Source organism: Rutilus rutilus (genome assembly GCF_951802725.1).
Source record: "Rutilus rutilus genome assembly, chromosome: 18".
Classification (NCBI taxonomy): Eukaryota; Metazoa; Chordata; class Actinopteri; order Cypriniformes; family Leuciscidae; genus Rutilus; species Rutilus rutilus.
Genome location: NC_140231.1, coordinates 25,164,489 through 25,190,094, shown reverse-complemented (window position 1 = coordinate 25,190,094; position 25,606 = coordinate 25,164,489). Strand labels below are relative to the sequence as shown.

General features: G+C 37.8%; 1 protein-coding gene across 1 annotated transcript; it reads right to left on the bottom strand.

Moving 5' to 3' along the window:
- Nucleotides 1–401: 401 nt before the first annotated feature.
- On the bottom strand, nt 402–25,469 carry pnpla7a (patatin-like phospholipase domain containing 7a). The gene is made up of 36 exons (XM_084387083.1): nt 25,287–25,469; nt 24,794–24,840; nt 23,859–23,924; nt 23,423–23,510; nt 22,553–22,632; nt 22,116–22,204; nt 21,846–21,986; nt 21,574–21,733; nt 20,653–20,733; nt 20,442–20,570; nt 18,901–18,981; nt 17,858–17,999; nt 17,019–17,102; nt 16,797–16,882; nt 16,561–16,713; nt 16,382–16,459; nt 15,873–16,078; nt 14,881–15,012; nt 13,751–13,874; nt 12,763–12,876; nt 12,581–12,647; nt 11,204–11,353; nt 11,048–11,111; nt 9,192–9,360; nt 8,143–8,325; nt 7,319–7,437; nt 6,654–6,810; nt 5,762–5,878; nt 5,600–5,669; nt 5,396–5,512; nt 4,048–4,196; nt 3,369–3,521; nt 3,120–3,236; nt 2,956–3,040; nt 2,642–2,757; nt 402–1,844 (listed from the first exon to the last, which is right to left on the bottom strand). Exons 2-36 carry the CDS (start codon nt 24,836–24,838, stop codon nt 1,707–1,709), a joined length of 4,050 nt encoding a protein of 1,349 aa, XP_084243209.1. The 5' UTR covers nt 24,839–24,840; nt 25,287–25,469; the 3' UTR covers nt 402–1,706.
- Between the last annotated feature and the right edge of the window lie 137 nt (nt 25,470–25,606).

Sequence of the window (25,606 nt, the reverse complement as noted above, 5' to 3'; positions counted from 1 at the left end):
TGACCAGTGTGACCACACACCCAGTGCAGTTGCACACGTCAGTTCACGTGATGCATAAGACGTCTGTTTATCATGTACGATTATCTCGTAGTTCTCACTTCACAAAACTCATCTGGGAAGTGCTTTTTCTTCATTACATGTCTGAGTGCATTAAATCTCACGTGCAGCGTCCTGCTGAGGCGGTTTTGCTCAAAGTTGGCTCTGAGCAATGATTGAAGACAGCAGAGTTTCCATTAGGCAGAAAAAAACGTGGATTTAGAGTCGAATCTCATAATTCATCTCCATAATTACCGCCGGGCACACATGGCTCCTGGAGTGCAGCAGACAGGGTAAACGTGAGCCTCCCTGCATTATGCAACATATGCAAATAAACAAATATTTCAAAAGCTTCACACTAGAACTCAAGACAAAGGCAAAACGCAGTTTATTAGAAATCAGCATTTTAACACGTTTGCAGAATGACACCAGATTCTCCCGTCGTTAGAAAACAATTGCATATTTTTATTGTTTGGACTTTCAGATGTCCATACTGTGGTTTTTCTAACTTTGAAAAGAAACTGATCCTAAACAACCAATGTTGACAACGTAAGTGCTTTCTTCATAGCTTTAGCACAACAGATTTAAAGCAAAACTATTGGCACAAAGCATTAAGATTGTTCCAGAAGATTCAAAAAGAATGGCCTGACCACAAACCTCTAAATTAATGTCAGTCCTGGCAACATAATCAAAACACAAACATTACCTCAAACATGTATATTAATCAATACTGGCATTATGATTAGACTGTTAATACATTTTTGGACCACTTACCCATTTCATAGTTACTATTAAGGTTAAAAGGCACAACAGGTATCATACGGCTTTTTTGTCAACAAAAACAAGAAATACAAAAAATATTGCATTGATAGGCTTGCTTTTTTGCTTGTGTTTGATCACATGCAGCAGCAGCTAGAGGTATGGTTAACTCATCCGACATATTCGGTATGATATACAATGCTGTTTAGTTTAAATCGATCACTCAACTGTTCACAGATCAGGTACCCCTCAGCAAGGAGAAGTTGGCCTGCATGAACAGCCAAGCTGTGGGACAAATCGACTTGTCAAATGGTCTAATGAAACAAAAGTCAACATTATTTTTCTGAGCTTATAAATAGAGAACTCTACAGTCAATATCTTTCCTTTTTTATCTCCAAATCATCATTTTACTGTTTTCTGCTACTTTCATTGACAGTAGAAAGAATCAACTGTGTGTGCAATCCAATATAACTGTTTGTAAATACAATGTTTGCAGTGTTGTAGCTGATTGTCTTACTCGTGCAATTTCTTCTGTTATTGACCGGTAATTCAAGATGGGCTAGAGTTGAGACTTAGTTCATTGTCAGCATGAAACTTCAGAGAAACTCTGGGATAGTCTTGAGTTACCGCTCAGATGCAAGGACAGGTATTATTTCAACCCCATGCCATGTTACCCAGTGCAACAGTAGAGATATAGATGTTTTCTTAGGATTTTTTTGCACAAGAGGAGGGGAAAAAGGCTTGTGTAAATACACAAAATACAAATGTTTTGCTCCTCAAGGCTTGGACGTATTTGGTTGGAGTGTAACTGGAATGTATACACGGGGCCAAACCCCAAATCTTGGGACTGTCAGTGTTTGTACACTACCATACTGATATCTGGGTCAGTGGTCAGGACGGAGGGGTTTCTGTCAGTGTGCTTTTCTGGTGTGGAGGGTGGGAGGGCTGTTAGGGCTGGAAGTTTGCAGTGTTTCGGAGGACGCAGGCCCCACGTCTTCCACGTCTGAAGAACGCACACGCTGTCTGCGAGTCCTCTCCAATTCTTCATCCTGGGCATAAGGACCAATACAATCAATTCATTTATTTTTTAGGATTTTGTAGGACTTTTTTTTGTTGTTGCTTTTTCACCACCAAGGCTGCATTTATCAAAAATATTGTAAACCCAATAATATTGTAAAATATTATTACAACTTAAAATAACCTTTTTTTCTCTTTTTAATATATTTTAAAATGTAATTTATTACAGTCATCAGTGTCACATGATCCTTCTGAAATCATTCTATTATGCTGATTTGGTGCTCAATAAACAATTTTTGTTATTATCAATGTGAAAGCAGTTGTGCCGTTTAATATTTTTGTGCAAACTGATACAATTGTATATTTTTTCCATGATTATTTGATGAAGAAAATTTAACAGATCTGCATGCATTTGAAATAGCAATCTTGAAATGGACATGAAGCAAAAACAGGTCATCATGGTGACTGGTGGTGATGGTGACATCATTAACATATGGTCACCATACTGACATAACATCTTAAAGGCACAGTAACAGTTTGATTGTAAGGGGGAGAAAAAAAGGGTGGACATTTTTCTGTGGTTCAAGACACTAACTCACATTAAAAGCAGATCTAAAGGAAGTAAAATTATAAAAATGTATAATTTAAATAATGGTGTCTTGTCCTCCTTAAGAACCACAGCTGGTTCAGCACAACTAATTGTAAGGGAGAAAAATGTATCATGTTCACTTAAATTAGGACTAAGAAATAATCGACATGAAGAACAAGAATAAAATGCTACAAAAGTGTAGAATGTCCCTTTAAATCTGTGTGTGTATGCAAGACTTACAGTGTCTGCGGTCAGTTCCTCCTCTGTGTGCTCACTGTAATGGTTGTAGAGCTCCATGTCTGACAGAGCACTCTCTGCCATCTCCTCTTCATAGTCAGTGTGATAGTCTGATTCATCTGAGGGAAAGATGGCGATATTCCGACCCATTAGCTTAATGATGTTTGTACACAAATCACACAACACTAAATGACATCCAACTATGAAGCAGCCAAAGAAAGATCAATATGCTGGGAATTTACGCCAAAAATCCCTGAAACAGACTGCCAAATGTTATCTTAAAAAGTACATTTACAAGAGGTGTAGCATTGATTTACCATCCACATGAGCTGGTTTGACTGGCTCAATCCGTGAGACGATCTCAGCCAGATCAGTGAAGGAAGCATTGGGACAGGTCACCACCTGCAGAACAACAAACTGAAGTAAGGAACTGTTAACACAACTTACATCTGAAAAGTCTTTTAGGTGATCTATGGCTTACACTGTTGCTTTGGGTTTTGTGGAATTCTTCCTGATGTCTGTCCTTCATCATCTTTTCTACCACGCCACTCCTGCACCACACGTCAAACACTGTCTTCCCATGCTGGTACCCCACTTCCTATATGTGCGCACAGCCACGCACGCAAACACACATGTGGCAAACCAAAACAAACCCAAAAAGTATAAGTGCAAGAGAAAGACTGAATATTTAGGGTGCAGACGGTAAAACAGTGAAGGAGATAAAACTCACGCTGATCTCATCGAACTTGCCGAACTCAAGAGTGCGGTATCTGTCGATGGGAGGTCTGATATATTCACAGTAGTCGCTGTTCTTAACAGATTCAAGCTGTCTCACTGAGCACACATAAGCCAGTCGGGCCTGGATCTCAGTCATGTTCAACACCTGAAACAGTCACACACAACTTTCAAAATTCTGAATCCACAACAACTTTTTTGCTTGGATGTTCTGGTAGATTCCTGTTTGCTAATATGTTCTGTGTTTTTTTTTTTTTTTTTTGCAGTTGCTAGGGTATTCTGTGTGGTTGCTAGGGTATTGATGTTGGGTTGCTAGTTAATATGGCTCAGGTTCCCCCAATAATGCAATTTTATCATCCGTTTAAACTGGTATAACGGTAAGACACGCACCATCACATGAATGACACTGCAACTTGTGTAAAAAGTTTAATAAATCACTAGCAGTTGACACTTAAAGTGAGGTCACATAAGTGAAATTTCGCTGCCAAAAAAGGTTCACTGTCTATTGTCAATAGTGTAGTGATATATGATGCACAGCTCAGTCATTTTCAAACCAAGCAGCTTTTACCTTCAGACCTTTACAAGTATGAGTAATAGTAATAGCAATAGCCATGCTTGCCTTAGAAAACACAACTAATTAAGTAAACACTGCACTTGGCTAATGTCTCCCTCACCTTGACTTTCTCAGCCAGTGGGTTGAACCGTTTCCATAGCAGCCACCAGCCAGAAAGGGCATCCCCATAGTTAGTGAGGTTAGTTTCATCTTGGCTTCCCACATCAATAGCAATAACCACCTTGGCACCCATGGAGCGTGCCACATCCGCTGAAATAGGGACAGAAATCAACACCCTCACCAACAATTAACCACTATCATTAAAAAGACCAAAATTGCCAAATCCTTCAGATCTGATCAAATGCAGTAGTCTCGGCCATAGACGGCACACTCACAGTCTGCCCCAGGCCCGGCGCCAGAGGGAGGCGCCCCCCCATGGACATCCCTGTGCCCCCCTCCAGGCCGAGGGAGCTGGACTTGATCCTAGCGTGTAATTTTCTCCCTCAAACCACTGCCTGCTTCTGCTACTGATTGCTTTTAGAGGGAAAAGCTGCCCATAATTGCTGGTCTAGGATTTGTTTTCTTCGTAATAATAGTGAAAAAGAGTTGGCAGATCCAGCTTATCTGTGTTTGCGCTCGTCAAATGATTAAATTTCCAACATGTTTTTGCTTTGGTGAGTAATGTGTAATCACAGACATGTTTGTTGATTTCTTGAACGCAATGGCCAATCACAGGTGTTTAAGTTACAATCCACTCACCGCTCAAGTTTTTGCCCAGTGCTGAGTTCTGTACGCGCTAAAATCCTCTCTAACAAAGTGTAGACATTATGTAAATAAGAGATTCATTGTGTAGTCAGCTTGACTGATTAATATAACGGAACTTTGTGAGATCGCGTTCATTGAATGTTTGACAGCTTTTTAGTGATTATAAAGCGCTCTTTGCACGCTGTCTAGGAGATATAAAATAATAAATAGGCCTATAATATATTCAGAATTTGAATAAAAACTTTGTTTTCCATGCTTGAAAAGCAGCCACATACACGTTTCAATACATAGGCTCATCCACATATAAATGCGGAATTCACTCTCGAAATTGTGATGACTGACAGACAGTGATAAACATAGCAAAGGACGAGACAAAAATACCCTCACTATTTTCAGAAGAAATGGGCATGGTCCAAACGCAGGATTTTGCTGCATTAGATAAGGCAATTGTTATTATTTGTATAAATATAAATAACCCCCCCCTCTTTCCTGTCTAATTAGGCGGTTCTTGGATAAGAATAAGCCAGAATTTTGCGGCCAGAATAACCCACAAACTTTGTGTGCCAACAGTTAAAGTCTGGCAGTGTTGAACGTTTTTAACAGCTTTGCATCCATGAAGACGTGTGACTGTCATGGCATTTTGGGATTTCACTGTCGAGACCTAAAGAGGTTTTACTGCGGGGAGCTGATGTCCTACTACACACCTGGCAGGTTGTTGATGTAGCCTCCGTCCATGAGCAGGTGTCCATCTTTTGGATCACACAGTGGTGGCAGGTAACCAGAAAGAGACATGCTGGAACGCACATACCTCCACAGAGAGCCTGAGATGGAGGGACAGGAAACATCAGACATTTATTCTGGTTAAGGAGAGGCTCATAAATGCAGGTGGAGTATGTGACAGTACCAACCATCAGTGTGCACTCTCATCGTGGAGGCGGTGATGTCTGTGGTGATGTTGAAATATGGGATCCAGAGATCCTGTAAACAATCCAAACACATTTAAGCTGCTGAATTTGGCAGATTGCGATCCTGTGTAGGATTTCCCGAGCTAAAAAGAACTAGTTTCCTACCTCTATCTGTTTGTCCTTGAAGACAGCATTAATGCTAGAGTTGAACGAAGCTCCGGAAAACATAGAAGTGATCGGGTATGTCAGGTCCAGCACTTTCTTAAACACTGATGTCATTTCCTGAGAGGGGAAAGGGGAAAGAGACAAAGTTAGACTTTTGGTGTCCAATTTAAGTGGCACTTTATTTAGATCCTAAACAAAAGAAGAAATTAAAAAGAAAAGGGGAAAGAAATGCTAATGAAGGGAACAACAAAACAAGAAAGGGAACAAGAAAAGGAATAGGAAAAAGAAAAAAGAAATGAAAATCAATAGAAAACCGAAAGAGGACTGAAAAGAATAGAAAAAGGGAAAGGAAATGAAAATGAGTAGGAAACTGAAAAGGTACAAGAAAGGAAAAGAAAACAAGAATAACAAAACAAGAAAGGGAACAAGACAAGGAATAGGAAAAAGAAAAAGGAAAAATAAATTAAAATTAATAGAAAAAGGAAAAATGACACAAAAAAAAAATAGGAAAAGGGAAAGGAAAGTGAGTAGGAAAATGAAAAGGTACACGAATGGAAAAGAAAAAGGAAAGGACAAATTTAAATGGAAAATTAATGGACAAGAATAAAAAAAAAATAGGAATGAAGAAAAGAAAAAGAAAAAAATAATAGGAAAGATAAAAAGAAAATTAAATTAACAGAAAAAAATAAAACAAAAAAGGGAAAGGTAAAAGAAAGAGAACAGGAAAAAAAGAATAAGAATAGGAAAGGGTTCAGTGTACTTTACTTTAATACTTTATTGTCAGACAAGTCTGACATTTTTCTTGCATAACAGTACTTAATTTACATTTTTTAATGAGCACTGTGGTGTATTTTCCACAAGGTTCATCTTTAACATTACAGTGGTCTCTCACCATGGCCCATTCTCTGGCTCTGATCTTCATCCTGCTGTAACTGCGGTCCTCTGCATACAGCGCGCCCATCATGGAGCCGATAGAGGTGCCGCCCACCAGATCAATAGGGATTCCTGCTTCACTCAATGCTCGAATGATGCCCACCTGAGAACAACCCCTGAAAGGGAAGAAGGGATGAAAAGAGGGATGAGGGGGGGGGGGGAAATAAACCCAGTAATATGAGGCCAATCAATACATAACCTTTCACTTTGGTTCTGTTCTATCTGTCAAAAAAAATTATGATGCCCAAATATGGCTTGATTGGAATCGACAACCCTGTCCTAGCCTAAAGGAGACTGGGCAGATTTAACACTGAACACAGAATCAATCACAGGTTACTACACAGAAATCAAGGGATAAAACAGCAACCAACCTTTAAACACCTCCTGCCAACCACAAAAAAGACAATAGACAAACAGAGGATGTCAGATCAAATTAAATGACAGAAAAAGAGCAACAGAGGCAAGAGGTCAAACAAAGACTGAGAGGAGGTGGTAAAGGGCTTTTAAAAGAAAATGCCACAGTAGTGTCAACAAGAGTGGGAGTGTGGAAATGCATTCAAAACAGTGGAGGTGTTTTTCTTCTCTTTTACAGTTTTTAAAAAAAGGTGCAACAAGTGAGAGTACCTGGCTCCTCCGCCCCCCAGCACTAGAGCGATGGTGTTGCCTGTCAGCACACGGGCCAGGCGTGAGAAATCAGTGTGGCGATCGGCGTGTTTCTGGAACACACGCTGGTACATCTCTCTCTGAAAACACAAATGACACAGGAACTTCTATACCAGAAATCCATGTTACATTCGCCAGTGACTATGAAAATTCTCTCACATCACCTTGGTCTTGGGTCAGATATGCTCATTACTACAGCTGCCAACCCAACTCGTTGTGATGGCCACTACTGGAAACCCTTTTATTAAGAATTTTACTGGTTTTGGTGCCATTCATAAAACATTAAAATTGTCTTTATTCCAATCTCAGCTATGAAGCAGATCAGAAAATTCATTTCATTTCATCTCATTTCTTCAAGGTTTTTGTAAAAATTGTCTGTAATTAATTCTACTTTGTGGTTTGTTTTCTCTTTATATCCTGAAAGAGATGAATATTTGCCATGACATAACACGTATTCAATGGAGCTGAAGGACACACCAGTAGCAGCCTGGGAAACTCAGAACAGAATATCAAAATGTATCATTTAAAATGTGGCAAATCAATAAAACATTTTCTCTTCACTCAAGAGAATGCTAGGGGGGGTCTGTGAAAAAAGAAATTATATTAATTTATAATAATTTTTATTTATTAAGATTATATAAAATAAATAAAAAGGAAACTCTTGCATCATTACATTTTGGGGTCTGTGGCATTAAAAGTTTGAAAACCCCTGAGCTAGACCATCACATGACTTTCAAAATGTCAGTTATTTCAGTGAAACCATGATGTAATATTGAGTGCTGTACCAATTTTGGCAGGCTCCTCTTGGAGAAGACTCTGCGGGGGCAGGACAGGTGAAGGTGCCTGGAGATCCAGCTCCGCATGTTCAGCCATTCGGCTGTTCCTTTGGGAGGAGGGCCATCCTCCCGGTGCAACAACACCAGCTGTTTCTGTGCTCTTACCGCACTCCCCTCTAACATACGTTCCAGCTGAGTGAAATAGAGACAGACAAACAAAGAGAGGGATGAATATCATCCCTTCAAAACTAGACAACACTCCATCAAAATGCATTAAGATAATAAAATCATTTTCTTTAATGGAATGCACTGAACGCAGAACCAATCCATAAATGTAATAGAAATATATCCATTTCTTTCACAAGGTCACTTCTTTCAGAATACTTATTGATTGGGATTGGGACGTTTAAGAGAAAACCTATGTCCTCTCTCAATTCTTTTCCTGTGAATACAATTACCTATTTCAAACTTGTTTAAAACATCTTTTGAGTCCCTGATTCAAAGAGCAGCGCCATAGTGGCCATCCCCTTTAAAGTTTGAAGGATATACACGATCAAAAGGAATGTTGCTCTACCCCGGACCTCTGATCCAACTTCAAACACAAAGCCGAAAGACTGCCCAAAACCCTGGATTATCTGAAACGACTCTCCCTGCTGCACTAAAATGATGAATCTCTTGCTCTTTAGGAAAAGAACTAAGCAAGTCCTGCAGTTCAACTGGAGTCCCGTCAACATGGTTGAATACCGCCTGTGATCAGAGTAGTTCGGCAGTGACTTACAGTACAAAAGAATTAAACAGCACCTGGAGTAGGTGTGTTATGGTTCAAACAACCTAATATTATTTGGCCCCAACGTATAAAAGTACCTATCATCCAGAGAGAATGATAAATTAAGCCTTGAAGCCCATTTCATTTGAGTCTGTTGAACTAAAGAGTTTTTATGATAAAGACTCTTCAGGGATGTAACAAAAGTGGTGTAGCTCAGAATCTTGGTACATAATTTACAGTAGCACCAGTTCATGTAAGTGTTTTTCACTCTGATGATGTAACACCATCATACCTCTCCCACGGCTGGGTCCTGCTCTCCCAGTCCCACGATGATGATGCAATCAGCCTGTCTGATGCAACGCTGAGTCCATGGGGTGAGTGACACATCTGTCTGATACAGGACTATGCGGTGGATGTCTTCCTGCTGACCCAGCCAACTCGACAACCTGTACTCATGCACACTGGAGTAGAGCAAAACTATTTTTAGCTACTTTTCATGGTCTCTGCAAATAACTTGATTTGTTCACTGGATTGTAAGTTATTTCTAAAAGTTTAGATAATCGAACCGGTTACATTTTAATAAACAAACAAACGAAGTCAATTGAAATAAGGATTCTAATGACGTCAGTTCTTAAAATTATGAAATGTGTGAACAGATGTAGGGGTCCCACACCTTTTGACAAGTAAATATCTATGATGTATAGAGTGCAACAGTGCCCGCCCACTTTTTCAGCGGCGTTGGTTCCGGAAGTAATTTTTCCATTAATTTCTCCCACAGGGATTTCAAAAAAGTCTTTGTTGAAGCGTTATAAGACATGAACCAATATAACATAACAAATTTTGATTTGAAGCAAAAAAAGCATTTGAAAAATCAGACTACAAGGACCACAATCTCTTGAAACATTGCGAACAACATAATCGAGTGAAAACCGATGGATAGATATAAAACTACTCATTCAAAAATGTAGAGATATATAATATATTTTAAGGTTTTGCAAAATATGCATTCAAATATTTAAGTATTTTGAGAGCATAGGGAGACCAACTCGATTACGTCATTTACGGTGCTTCATGGGAGTGGGCGGAGCTAAAGAGTTCTTCTGTTAAGCGCGCTGCCAGTCACAACACACTGGGCCAGCTAACCAATCACAGCACTTTTCTTATTTCATTTAGACATTTATAATGTTTTTGTTTCAAATAAAAGCTGTTCTTTTTAACTTTATATTCTTCAAAGAACTCAGATTTTTTTTTAACAGTTTCCACCAAAATATTAAGCAGCACAACTGTTTTTAACATTGAAAATAAAAAAATGTTTCTTGCGCAGCAAATCAGCAAATTAGAACAATTTCTGAAGGATCATGTGACACTGAAGACTGGAGTAAAGATGCTGACAATTCAACTTTGCCGTCACAGGAATAAATTACATTTTAAAATATATTAAAACAGAAGACTTTAAATTGTAATAAAAAAAAATATCTTACTGACCCTAAACTTTTGAATGGTAGTGTAGCCTATGTGTATGTCATGCACTCAAATAAATTTAACACCATGTAAGATTTAACAAAGACATTCCTACAGTTTATGAGGAATAGATTTTACATCGTCAATTTTTTTGTGAGGATGTGTGAACATTACACTCAGGAGTCCTCTTGAAGCTACTCTGATGAATGTGTGTTGGACTCGGATCCTTGTCTCAGTGGATCTGTTGCTGTTAAACTGACCAATAAACATGTGATGGATGAGAGCTTGTCAATAATCTTGACAGAAACCAGGACAGTATTGGCACTTAAAGATTTTCTGAATTTAATCTAACAGAAAACACAAAAAGCGGTTCACAACTGAGACAAACATCAGCAACAACAAGGAAAAAGGAAGATCTCATGCTGGGTTAGAGGGACCAGGACTCATGCGGACTGATTAGTTATGGGGTTAATTTACATATCACAAAACAGCTTTCATCTCGCTCATCAAACGACTACTTTAATGTGTAAAAACAACAAAAAATGAGTGTTGTTGTTTTTCATCTGAACACACAAAATCTGCATGTATTAATACATTTGCATATTCTGATAGATGGAGTGGGCACACATTTATATAAACTAATATTTGATGCCATATAAATTATATAATGACACTTTGATGCCGTACCTGTCTAATGCAGCAGAGCCGAGGCGCTGTTTGATGATGTCACTTGTCAAGAGAAGAGTGGGACCTGGAAGACATACATTTGACTCAAGCTTCCTCTCCAATTGTAAACCTTCTCATCTTTTTCATTTAAAATCTATGTAATATAGCAGTCCTCACCAATAGCTAAGAGTGCATGCTGAAGTTCCAGGGTGAACGCGGTCAGAGGAACCTCCTCTGATACCGGGAGCACAGTGACGGTGGAAAGGTTTGAGGCAGGGTTCCCCGCGTCCCATTTACTGCCGGGAGTGTGTAGAGCTAGACTGCGAGCTGGACGTTAAAATACAGATACAAAGCTGTTATCATACATTAACGGAGCCTAGAAACCTTTGCCTTTGATGCAGGGGATGGAACACTAGCCGCGTTTCCACTGTCGGGCCAGGGCCGGGCCGTGCTAGTGCGTGCCAGGGCCAGTCGCGTTTCCACTGTCACTTCCGGGGCTTGATCGGGGCTTACTCGGGGCCAACGGCCAGGATTTCTGGCCCGTCGAATACCTTGGGCCAAAGCGGGCCAGCTCGGGCTAGAGGAGTGGTTACCAACAGAGGAGGAGTTTACCGTTGGGAGACGGCAGCGCCGGATGATTCTGTCAGCATTTAAGACTTAAAAATAAAATAATTTAAATCGCGTTCATGTTTGAATGCCTTCTGTTTGTGATGCAAAAGACTATGCGCGCTAGCCGTTACCATAGTAAACATAGTAAACGCTTGAAGATACGCATAGTAAAAAAAACAACATAGCGAACGCTTGAAGAAATCAGACCAATCTTAAAGGCTATCACAGTCATGTTTTTATTTTATCTGTCAGTAGCCTACGTCTCGTCTCTTTAAACCGGACTATCAAAAAATAAAGTAACTTTTTTTTTCGGGAGCTTCCTCTGTTTCTCTGACTGAAAATATCTGTATGGGAGTCGAGAGAGTGCTAAAGCAGAAATTATCATTTTTTCTAAATGTGATGTAAATATGTCCTGTAAGTTACCAGATAAAGAAACAGACGCGACTGAAAAAGTAAGTGTGTCCTCTTTCTTTTGTGAAATAGACCTAACGCTAATTTATTTCTGAGTGACTAATGTGCAATTTTTACATAAATTAATTCATTATGATCAATGTATCACTTTTTATTGTAAACCTGTGGAAAAACATCGATGCTTGGGTTTTAAATATTCAAGTAAAGTTAGCTGCTAAACAAACAAACAAAAAAAGCTAGCAAACGGCCGCTTTTATCGTGTTTGTTTTCAACGCTGTTTCCAGTGATTTCTGATTAGTTTTCTGATAAAACTTCCATTTGTTGGTGAAATGATGGGTTAGTGTGACGTTGTCCCAGAGAGGCGTGTTACGGGCTTGTTTTAGTGAAGCGCTGTGGAGCTTCTGGCCCGACAGTGGAAACGCATGCCCGGTGCTATTGGCCCGAGGCTATTAGCCCGGCACAGCCCGTTTAAAGCCCTGGCCCGGCCCTGGCCCGACAGTGGAAACGCGGCTACTGATAGTTTTACACACACACCTGTTAAAGGTCCATTAACTTGCTGGAGGATCTTCTGTCCGAGCAGATGAATAAGCCTTGTGACTACCTAATGAGATCAAATACAGAGAACAAGGCTGATATTATACAGACACAGAGGGAGCAGAGAAACTCTAAACACTGCAGTTTCTGGCTATAAAGCAAATACAGTGTGGCTGGCATACCTGTGGGAATTTTCTCTTGATGGAACTGAGAGCGCCCTCAGGTAGTTTAGCCAATTCGGAGTCCCGAACAGCATGAACAGTAGTTGCTCTGTTCTGATGGGTCAGAGCTTCCACCTACATTCACACACATACATGCACATAAAACACATGAAAAACGTACTTGAAAAAAGTTAAATAAAAAATTAAAGCTATACAGAAACACATTTTGTATAGAAACAAAATTACCAAAAATAAAAGGAAACCTGAAAATATAAAAATAGAAGAGAACTCAAAATATGATAGTAGTAAATAATTCTAAAACAACACTATGACTCATGCTTTATAACTCAAGTCTTCGGAAAGCATATAACTGCTTTCAGTGAGAAACAGACTGAAATTTGTTATTCACCAAAACCGTAAATCATACAGGTTTCATGATTAGAGCAAAGATCAGCAGTCACAAAACTCCAATATCTAGAAATAAAGTTAATCTGTGACGTAGATTGAGACTAAATTTGGATCTTCGAAACAGGCGTCACATCACTCGCATCCATGGACAATGAACCACCGTTCTCCAGACAACGTAACCATGGCATCGCCATGGAAAGGTATTCTTAGCAGCATAGGCGTCACTACGGAGACGTCAGCCAATCACAATAAAACATTATGAATAATGAGACAGAGGGATCTCCTGGGAGATACTGGGATACTGAGATACTGGCACACCTGATTAGGTGGCACATATTCACTGAATACATCAATGCCATTGCCAGTACATTAATGTCACTACACATTTAATAGGCAGACTTTCTATATAGTACATTCACAGCATTATATAAAATGGAACGATATCTGATGATTCATTGTTGAGTCATCTTAGCACAAAATAAAGTCAAAAAAGGTAACAAATCCTGAGAAACTCTGGCCAAGGTGCAATAATTGGTTGCTAGCACAGTTTTGAACCATTTGAAGACGTTACACTATATGTTGTGCATGTGGAAAAGCTCACCACTCCAATGAGATCTCCTCGGCCATACTCTCCAGTCAGCTCCTTTTTCCCATCCTCCTTCATGATGACGGAACGCAGGCGGCCACTGAGCACTATAAAAGTACTGTCAGACTTATCGCCCTGCCTGAGAGAGAAAGAGAGAGAGAAAGGATGGGGTCGTTTATCATAAAAGATTTATGAAATGCTGAGAAAGCTTATCTGTCTCAGCCAGAGGGGGCTGAGGAGAAGAAGAAATCGCCAAGTTTATTAGATTGTATTCTGTCCAAAGCTCTTACTGAGAAGGCATAGGAAAAGATGAGAAAAAAATATCATGACAATAGAGTGTTTTTGGCTCTCCAGAGAGGAGCTCCCAGATAAACTGTTCAGGAATACACTTAATATTAATATATAGACTACACAGCCAAAAAAATATGTGGACATACAAACATCACACAAACAGACACTTATCGAACGAACGCACCTTATATATTTTGTTTTATGTTTTAAAAGAAGTCTCTCATGCCCAAGGCAAAATCAGTAATGAAGTGAAATTAAATATTATAACAACTTCAAATAACTCTTTCTATTTTAATAGATTTTAAAATGTAATATTAAGTGCTGTTTAATATTTTTGTGGAAATCGTGATACTTTTTTTCAGTATTCTTTAATGAACAGAAAGTACAAAATTCTAAATCTTTTATAGCATTATAAATGTCTTTGTCACCTTTGACCAATTTAATGCATCCTTGCTGAATAAAAGTATTAATTTCTTAAAAAAATAATAATAAAAAAATCTTCAGGGTAGTTAATTATTTTTCAAAATCAAGGGTGTTAATAAGGAGTTCGTCCTCCTGTTGCTACTGTAACTGCTTCCACTACAAAGTCACCAACCTTATTGGTACTGGTATAAAAAAAATATATATAAAAAAAATCTTTACCTATAATAACACAGTGTTTGTTTACCCATACTAAAAATGTTTGTCTAAGGATATTGCATGATTTAGTGAAACTGGGTGTAGCTAATCAAACAATAATACCTGTTAATAAGAAGGTTACATTTGGCCAAGTAGTACACTAATAGTACTTATTTACACTAAAAAAGAGGTAGAGAGAAAATAAATAGTGTGAAAGGAGAAGAAAAAAAGTAAACCTGTAGACAGCTCTCCCTGCCTCCACAGCCATCCAGTCAAGGGCAAAATCAATCTGTCTGACGAAAGATGACATCCTTCTTACAACTGTATGAGCCACATTCAGCACCACTGTGGGCTCAGCTCGCATGATCCTGACAACATACACACACACACACACACACGGGAGTGAAGTGTCAGTTGAAAAACCATTAAAACCAGCAAAAAGAGTGAGCTTATGTTCATTATTTGCAAGCCAATGTCAACAAGAAGTTACATATAACTATGTATTATACTATAGAAGACATACTAGGAATTTATAAGCCAATTATAAAGATTTACTTATTTTATATTCATGACAAAATCAACAGTTTTTCAATAAAAAAACAAAACAATTATAGTTACAATATCATTTCAATACATTGTTTCACATACATACATTAAGAGGTCACACAGAGGTAAACATTATTACTTGTGGCCAGAAAGAAATGGACACAAGTATTAATGCTAATTTCTTCTGTGCTTTCTGTACAGCAGTCATGGATGACACTGTTTTTCCATAATGGCCTATTATATAAATTGATAGATCATTTTAAATATCGGTCAGATATTAACTAACTGTTTTAGCCAGAATAACCAGAAAAGTGGGCCAGACTTTATGTTGATAGTAGTAAAGTTTGGCTACACTAATATTCTAAAGTTTGGGGTCAGTAAGATGTTTTTAATGTTTTTGAATATGTTGCTCAAGGATGTATTTATGTGTTCAAAAATACAGTAAAACCGGTAATATTGTGAAATTTTACTACAATTTAAAATAACCTTTTTAGAAAGGTCTTTACTGTCATTTTTGATCAATTTAATGCATCTTGCTGAATAAAAGTTTTTTTTTTTTTTACTAGAAAAAAAAGTAACTGACCCCAAACTGTTGAATGGTAGTGTATGTTGGATTAGAGTGATTTTGGATCATGGTCATGGTGTAAACTGGACTAACATTAGTAGTGGACTTAATACCTACTCATAGAAATGTGTTTTAGAAATGGACAGGAAGCTGCAGTCACGATGTGCCCGCACGGTGAAGATAAGTGGCTCTCCCGTCAATACAGCCAGCTGACCAACCAGCTCTCCTGGGTGAGCCACGAACAGACATGTGTCCTCCTCTCGGTCAATCATCCGCTGGTACACATGCAATGTGCCCGAAATCAAAAACTGCACACTTACTTCCTGAGGAACACACAGCCAAACAGTCAAGCAAATGATTTTGACGAAGTAAAACATTAGAAATCCATAGAAACTACACTGTCTAGATATTCTCACTGAATGTTTCAAAACCTAGTAAGTTGCCTACTTAGACAGCATTTTTGGCCAGCAAAGGTCTTCTCCTGAAGCAAAAGCTAACTTAAAAGTAGATAGTAACATTAAACCTCTTCTAAAATAGCTCATTTTATATGTATCCTTACGTAATTCTATGTTAATGAAGTTGCCGCCCATGTAGTTAACAGATATGCATTTACTGTGATGTCTGACCTGATCTCCTTGGCGAGCTACAATAGATCCAGCTTTAACTTGATGGAGCGTCACCCTGCCCTCCAGCAAACTGGGGTCCTGGAAAAACACAGCACCAATAAATATAAACAAACACAAAAATCCATGTAAATAAACATAAACCAAGAACCCATATCCCACTAATGGTGATGTATTTTGACCTGCAGTGGAATAATCCCCAGCAGGTCCTTCTTGGCGGCCTGGAATATGGCGCCTACTTTACTAGGGGGCACGTCAGAGTGTGATGCATTGTCTGTGTAGTGAATCACAGCGGACGGAGCATGCTGCATGGTCACACTCTTCTTCAAAATGGACTGAAGAACATAAAACAAATTATATGTTTTGATATATACAGATATTTAGGATGAGAGAAAGATGAGATGGAGGAAGAAAAGACCTTGTGAATGACAGAAATGGATGGAGGATCGTCAATGGTGACTCGGGCCCGTTCATAGGCCATGTTCAAGTCATTTCCTGCCACTCCTGCACAAACACACATAGAAACCAGATCTAGTTTGTAGATTTCAGTACTAGAGGTCTCATTTGTGTGTAAAAGCAAGTCTGTGTGGCGTGAATAAGAATGGATGGATAGGCAGGCAGATGGTAGGTGAACTGTTACCTGAACTCTCTACAGGCATCGAGACCGAGCGAGTCCTCCGTGCAACTATGGACGTATTTTCGTATGAACCTGCTTGCCCTCCATCTGGTGATGAGTGATGAGACATTTATATCACTCTCAAAACAGACAAGTACAATATTACAGTAAATCTGTTTTGGTTTTTTTGTAAAAAAAAAAACTAATTTTTTTTATATAGTTTTAGGCGAAAGACAAATCTGACAAAATGCCAAAAGCAAATAGTCAATGTAAATGCAAAAACTTATTTTACTTAGGCTAAAGCTCAGTCTGTAATAATTAAAGGGATCCAATTCTGGATTGTAAGAAGATGGTAAGATTTTTTTATGTTTTTAAAAGAAGTCTATTATGCTCATCAATGCTGCATTTATTTGATCAAAAATACAGTAAAACAGCAACATTGTGAAATATTATTACAATTTAAAAGCAGTCACTCTAGTCTTTAGTGTCATATGACCCTTAAAATAATTCTAATAAACTGATTTGCTGCTCAAGAAACTTTTCTTAGTATTATCAATGTTGAAAACAATTGGGCTGCTAATATTTTGGTGGAAACTGTGACAATATTTTCAGGATACTTTGAATAGAAAGTTCAAAAGACCAGCATAGAAATAAAAATATTTTGTAACATTATAAATGTCTTTACTGTCACTTTTGATCAATTTAACAAGTCCTTGCTGAATTTAAGTGCACACACACACACACACACACACACACACACATACATATTTATATACATATATAGAGTGTATATTTATATATATATATATATATATATATATATATATATATATAATGTATATTATAGAAAAACAAACGTTTACCTGAGTGTGTCATGTGATCTCCGGAGTCCTGCAGGTGCTCGTCTTCTGGTTGTGCCTGGAAGTGGGGTCTGCGGGGGACTCTGCAAGGACTCCCCTCGGTGAGCACACTGTTGACCGTGAACAGCGCCACTGCTTGTCTCTCCTATACACACACATTCACAGTTCAGACAGCCACTTACAAGCATCTGACACACAAGCTATTGTCCTGGTCTGATGTAACAGCCATTGACTCCCTGAGGTTTTTCTCCAAAGAAAGAACAATTCAATAAACAACTTGTTATTTACAAAATTACTAAAAAGTACTATAAAACTCTCATGAAATATAGTGATAAACTAATATAAAGTTTTCTAAAGCCAGCTTGACTTAAAAAAAAAAGTTATGACTTAAATTTCAAAGGTATGAAACAAACAGGAACAAAAATATATTTCAAAACACTTTGAAGTAGATCAGCATCCTTATTTTCCATCGAACCTTCCACCTTATTGATTTTTACACTAAAACTCATCACTAGCTTTTTATTTTTTCATCTCAAAATGACAAGTGTGAGAACTGCACTGAGTTTATGCTGTGTTGTCACGTAACCTTGCCTGCTGACAGGACTAAATCGCATTTATAGCCGATGGGAGAGCACTCAAATTCACAGTGCAAGCTAAAAGTACTTCTTAAATCAAAACGGAAAACAACTCCCTCGGCCTACCCGCACTGTGAAGGTAGAAGAGAGCTGCGTGTGTGTAGGGTTGTGCCGTGACATACAGTGATGGCTGATGGGAGATTTTCACCCAGAGGGTGTTAAAGTCGGTGTCCTTTAAATGAAAGCCGAGGTCTTATGATCCATGTTATTCAATCAAGCTGAGTTTTACGGCTCCAGCACAGGAGTGATAATGCCGATGGAGGTTAACGTAGCATGAAATAACGGTGTGTGTGTGTGTGTGTGTGTGTGTGTGTGTGTGTGTGAGAAAGCACATATTTTAGAAGTGATTGAGTGTGTGTGATCTTAAAAGTAATAATGCTGAGATGTACGTGTGTACGCGCTTTCTCAAACCTGATTGAAAAGCTCGGTCGTCAGCCCCAAGTAGTTGTGAAGTGCCAGGAAAGTGACTCTCTGCAGGCGCACCATGATTATCTAAACAGACAGAAATAAGCCACAAATTAACGCTGTCGTTTTTTGTAGATTACTATGCTTACTCCAGTAAATAACAGTTTGAAATCTTGCAAATAAGACACCAGTGTCTATGCAGTTAAATGGGGAGTAAATGGGAAATTTTTTTTAACATTTATTTGCTTCTATGAAAAAGATATTTGATATGCAATTTAGACACAGTCTAACTTTTCACATTATCATGTTCCATACCAAGCCCACCTTGACCATTTACAAAGACTGAACTGCAAAAACAAAAACGTAATTTAATTTAATTGTACAAACAGCATCATTAAAAGTTTTGGGTCAACATTACATATTATATTAATATAATTTTTTCATTTACTTTATCAGCCAATATTCGATATTTAATTGTATTCATTTGCTTCATTTTAACATTTAAATAACCTTATCCATCATCTAACATTTCCTTTAACTTAATATTTAAAAACACTAATAACTGATTAACACTGTTGAATGTAATTTTTAGCAAATCTCAAAATTAATATCCAATTATATTGCATAATTTATAATGACTGATTTTGGTTTTTAGTTTAATTGTATAGATTATAATAGTTACAATTACTAGTATTAGTAATAATAATAATAATATTTATTTATATTTGTTGGTACAGAATTTTAATATTGGCCATTTAATTCTAGGTCATAATATGAAAATAATTACTGGCTTATCGATATCCATCATCATTTTTATATTTGTGCATCCCTAGTATTTAGCTACTTGGCCACCCTGAAGAACTACAGTGTGAACTGTGCTGAAGTCATTTACATATAGATCTATTAAAGGTATATTATATTATTATTTTTATACAGTCCTGCCCTGTCTAAAAAAGAGAGAGAGAGAAATCCTGGTCAACATTACAGGCCCAAATATACTTCAAGCGAAATTGAAGAACGAACTAATATGACGTCCTTTCAAACAAAATCAGGCCAAATCTAAGTTTGTTTGGAGTTTGGAGAAAGATTTTGGAGAAAACAGCTTGCCAAAGTCTTCTCTGGTTCATTTCTTCTGTTCAGTCCGTAGAGGTCAGACGCAAGTAAAACATGAACAACTGGGAAGCAGCTTAATAGTAACAGTGGCAGCAATCTATAGTATAAAGTGCTATATTTTTAAACATGACATGCTGAATTGCAGAGCTTGGGCAAACATATCCACATCACTATGATCATATGCTTTTTTAACTGCTGTTTTCTCATCGCAGTTATTTTTGTTGTTGAGAGGAAAGTGCACAACACAGATTTACATATTGATGTAAACTAACACAATATTGCTACTAAAGCATTTCAAACTTATTTATTAAAAAACATGATATAAAAAGGTGTAGAAAATGGCCTGTTATTATAGTGTGGTTGAGACATATGTTCATTAAGACAGAGGTCACATTGAAGCAGACATCCATGGGGGAGTTCAAGCCCATCTGTACCTGTATGACTCTCACTAGCGTCTCTGGGTATTTCTCAAACACTGCCTGGAAAGCTGAGGCTGGCAAACGCAAAATGGTAGACCTGACCGCCGCACGAGCAGACACAGTCTTATAAGGAGCAGGATAACCCTGAAGAGAAAGGAAATATCCAAAATTAATCTCAATGCACTAGAACAGGATAAGTTATTAGGAAGGCAGACAGAGAACTTACTGTAATGATGTCTAGAATGCTGAGCAGACTGTGAACGCTGTCCCCGGGCAACACGTCCTTCACCACAGGCTCTGTGCCATCCTGAAAGACACACACACCCCAATGGAGAATGACAACATCAAGGGGGGCACAAAGTTTAATTACTCATTTGCCATTTAGCTGACAGTTCTTATCCAAAGTGACCTACAGGGAATTTATTGCAGGGACAGGCCCCCTAGACTAACCAGAGGTTAAGTATCTTAATCAAGGAAATTATGGTAATGGTTAATGAATCAATTGCTGTAGGTTTCATACCTGTAACATTTTTGTTAACAGACCAGATCTTTAATAAAAGTTATTGGACCCAATCAAACACTATTTTATTAGTTGTATTTTCATAATTAAAATTGTACACCCGTAGCCATTATAGACCTGGGTTTAGTGTTTGTTTATCTGTTAAAAATGTATAAAAATGTTAAAAAGTCATGTTTACTAACACACACACACACACACACACACACACACACACACACACACACATATATATAGCCTATACACACACATACATATGCTATATAAATAGGCGCTTTGGATTCAGCTGTTTTTTCAATAAAAACATTAAAATGTATAAAATATAATTAATATACATAATTATAATTTATAATTATAGCATTATGCATACATGATTGGTTTTCTGGGGCTGAGCAACTTTTTCCACACTTTATAAAATGCATCATATATAATTTCCTTTATATAATTTGTATAAATATATACAAATAAATATAATTCAAATTATTCATAATTATACTACTAATATAATAGTATCATTTTAAAAGCATTAGTGTGCATGAGGTTGATAACCAAGTTAACTGACATTCCCTAAACCAATGCCTCTAATGAAGTCTATGAATTTTAAAAGGTACTCCCATGTCTCATCCTTACAAACTCATGAATGCAAAGCTCAAGCCTTCCATCCTGAACCACATAAATGCTGTCATCATCATCCCCTGGCTTGAACAGCCCCTCTCCCTCCTGCAGCTCCACAAACACCATGTGCCGACACAGCTCCAAAAACAAGGGCTTTTCAAAATGACCAAGTACCCTGAAATGGATTAACAATCAACTTTAGAAGAACACCAACATTCCACTAGGCTGAAAAAGTATCATTTGATTTGCAGTTCAGCTGCGATCAAGTGAGGGTCAGAGTTGTTCACCTGACGTTCTTGAGCATGTAGAGCACCTCTGAGGGCAGGTTTGAGTTCTGCACATCAAATTCGGTGAGATCTGCTTCTAAGAGAGAGGGAGGGGGTTCTTTGGGCTGCAAAGTGGGTGGTTCCTTCCTGATCCGCAAGATCCTGCATGACATCATAGCAGGATTCAAACCAGAAGCACTGATTGGACAGCTTCTGACTTAAACTGTGTGGGCGATAATACGAGATGGCATTTGTTCCGTAAAAATGAGGTATATGAGAATCTAAACATACCTGCGCGCTATACTTAGAACTTTAGGCCTCTTCCGAGAGCGCTGCTTAGACACCGAAGTGGAGGTTGGTGTCGAGGACAAGGTCTGGACCTGAGAGACAGAAATAGAAAAACCAAGTGGAGGATGTATAGTAAATAAATAGATCAGGCTGTTAGTCATACAGGTTATGAACAGTGGCACATGCTCAGGATGTTCCACTTCGCATACTCTATGCTGCCCTCTAACGGAGGAAGACTAAACTTTCAGCTGATGATGTACATTTTAATTACACCAATAAATGAGCATTTGTGGAACAGGTCTCTGCAGAGTCAGAGTCTGAACAATCAGCTATTTATCTTGGAGCACAAATAGACTACTGTGAATGTGACCATTAATCAGCAGCTAAAACAGGGTGCAAATCACAGGAAAGCAAATGGGTTTCAGCAAGATGTGACTCACCTTTCTCATGATTTTCCTGCCGTAAAAGAGCACTTTATCTCTTTTTCTGAAGCGATAGCGAGGAACACCAGCCTGTTGACCTTAAAATACACACAAGCAAATGCATAATGAGATTCCAGCAAACTGCTCAACATTTTTTAAAGGACTTAATAGTTTTGTTTAGCAAAGATGCATTAAATCGATCAAACGTGACAGTAAAGACATGTATAATGTTACAAATAAAAAATTACAAAAATACTGTTCTTTTAAACTTTTTTACTCATCAAAGAATCCTTAAATGTATCAAAGATCCACAAAAATATTAAAGTCACCATGAAATGATTTTTTTTTAATAGAATATTGCAGTGTATATTATACATGATTTATCCATGCACATATTTTTAAATTCAATCAAAAAAAAAAAACATGCGCTTGCGCTGACATCACTTTTTTGGGGACATTTTTTGTTTTTTGGCCCAAGAGTGGGACAACCTGTCACGCACATGAGATTGCAGCAAAAGCAAAGCACAACGATCCTATCAATTCCAAATGGACAAATCAAATGGAGACCCGTCCTACATTTTTTCTTGTTTGAGAAGTTGTTTCTCTTAGATATACGTCACAATAGGGAAGAAAAAACTAATCGCAACTTCTGTTTCATGTTTTCAACATTGATTATAAGAAAAGTTTCACTGAAGCAGCATATTAGAATGATTTCTGAAGAATAAATATACAATATATAACGTATTTTACAATATTACTGTAATTTTGATCAAGTAAATGCAGACGTGAGCACCTCCATCATATTAAACCCACACAACATTTATTCAAGAATCAGAGCTGAGCAACACGCTGAAAACAACACAATTTGGAAACAAAAGGGAAACCCACTCGCCAGTTTATATCTGCGGTAGAGGAGAAGCACAGAGATTCCTATCAGACACACAGCCACCACGGCACCGATCAAAATACCCGTCAGCTGGAACAAACAACAGTTACAGAAATGTAAGATAAGGGAATTTATCTGATATTACAGGAAAACTGAAAGATGAACTTGGACTTGACAAAACAAAACATGCTGTCAGTAATAGAGCAAATAATACTGATAAAAACACTGCAAGAAATTATAATCTGATTAAACGTTGTATCGGTCAACACAAACCTGATTAAACCTGAACTAAAGTAGCCTATTTGAAATGTCTGTCACTTGTTTCATAATCTGTACGTCTGAATCTGAGCCAGTTCAGTGTCTTCCCTTTCACATGGGAAAGTAATAAGGGATAAGACAGTTTTCCAAAGAAATTCAGGGAACACTTTGTTTCTGTACCATGGTGGTCTGCATCCTCTCCTCCACAAACTGCTGCAGGCGGGAACGAATTTCACTCCCAATAGCCTGAGGAAATACATACCAATATACCAACAGTCAGACACACTCCCAGGGTTTTGGTTTGAAAATAAAAACCAGGGATAAAACACTCTTTTATATGTGTATTTATAATTCATTTATTTTTGTTCCACAGAACAATACAGAAAAAAACCCCGGCTCATGTGGGATTTCTTTGAAATCATGTTTATTTATTTTTATCCATACCAAGATCATATGAGACTCAAAGGGGCCAGTGCTTGTTCAGGTCCTTCCTGTATTGCACAAAACACAGTACTTCCCCTTGCAAAAATAAAGGGATCAATCTGCTCAATACATAATCGCGCATTCATTTTTTAAAAAGGGATAGTTCACCAAAAGAGAAAATAGTCTCTTTTTTCACTCCTCCTTTCTCATGTCATTCCAAACCAGTTTTCTGTAATTTTTCTACTGTGCATTTCAAATAAAAAGGGAGTGGCCAAACAATTAAAAAGAAATCACATAAGCAGTGTTTTTGATTTATTGTTGTATATTTATTTATTTATTCTTCTTTTCTTTATGGCAGAAATTATGAAACATATTCTTAATTATAAATATACACAGAACACATTTCCCATCCTGACTAGCCTAATCCCTTTGAACAAATTAAATTAAGCAATTACGCATACAAGTAATATCTTAAATTTGTATATGTAGTACTCTGATATATGTTAAACTTTACTTGATCTATATTGGTATTACTCTCCTGTCTATCTGTTTATCATGTCGGTGTTATTTGTTCTCTTGTTTTTCAGAATAAAAAAAATGACACAACTGATAATGATCCATTCACATGCATGATGCATAACAAATCAACTGCAACAAAAATGACATGAGATGTTGAGATCCATGATACTTACAGGATACAGGCACCGAGCTTCATCCTCCTGCTCATCATCTCCCATTTCTAAAAAGACAGTCACTCAATTTATGGAGAATGCATTCAGTTGCATCATGTTCTCAAGCTGTCATTCATTCATGAAAACAGTCAAGAAGTCTGAACTGCGACTTTTCTGGAAGTAAACTTCTGTTTTAGTTGATCTTAACACACCTTTGCAAAACCATTTCCGAGATAATCCGATGGGAATGTAAGCATGCCAGTTAAATATGACGCAGTGTTTCTGTTGTCATTGAAGCAGTGATGACATGCATTAGTGTTATGGGCGTTACAGCTATTTAATGTGTAAACAACCACGCCAACTTATGGAAACAGATGAATTCTGTTTTAGGTTTAGACTAGTTGCACAAAAATGCCAATAAAACCAGCATATCTTACAAAAACACCTGTTTAGCAGGTGGTTTATACGTGACAGAGTAATATGCTAATTAGCTAGCAAACAGTAGCTTACTTACTAAAGACAGCGAAATTGGAGACCGATGCTGAAATAATCCTTTTATTTATACCGCAGCTGCTGGCTTGGTCACTTTCCTGTCATTTCCACACAAAATTAACTCCATTGTAAACTTTGGCAGCTTCTTTTTCGCCCCATGAAGTCAAATCTCTGCTGTTGCCTTAACAGTCCTTCACGTGGCAGTGATATGCAATTTCATTGGCTACAAACAACATGAATAGGCCAATCGGAACCGCTGTTGTTTTACTTCTTTTTTTTTACATGCAAAAACAACATACACAATCCAGTGCTGCTAACCCCAATAATTCTGCAGATCATAAA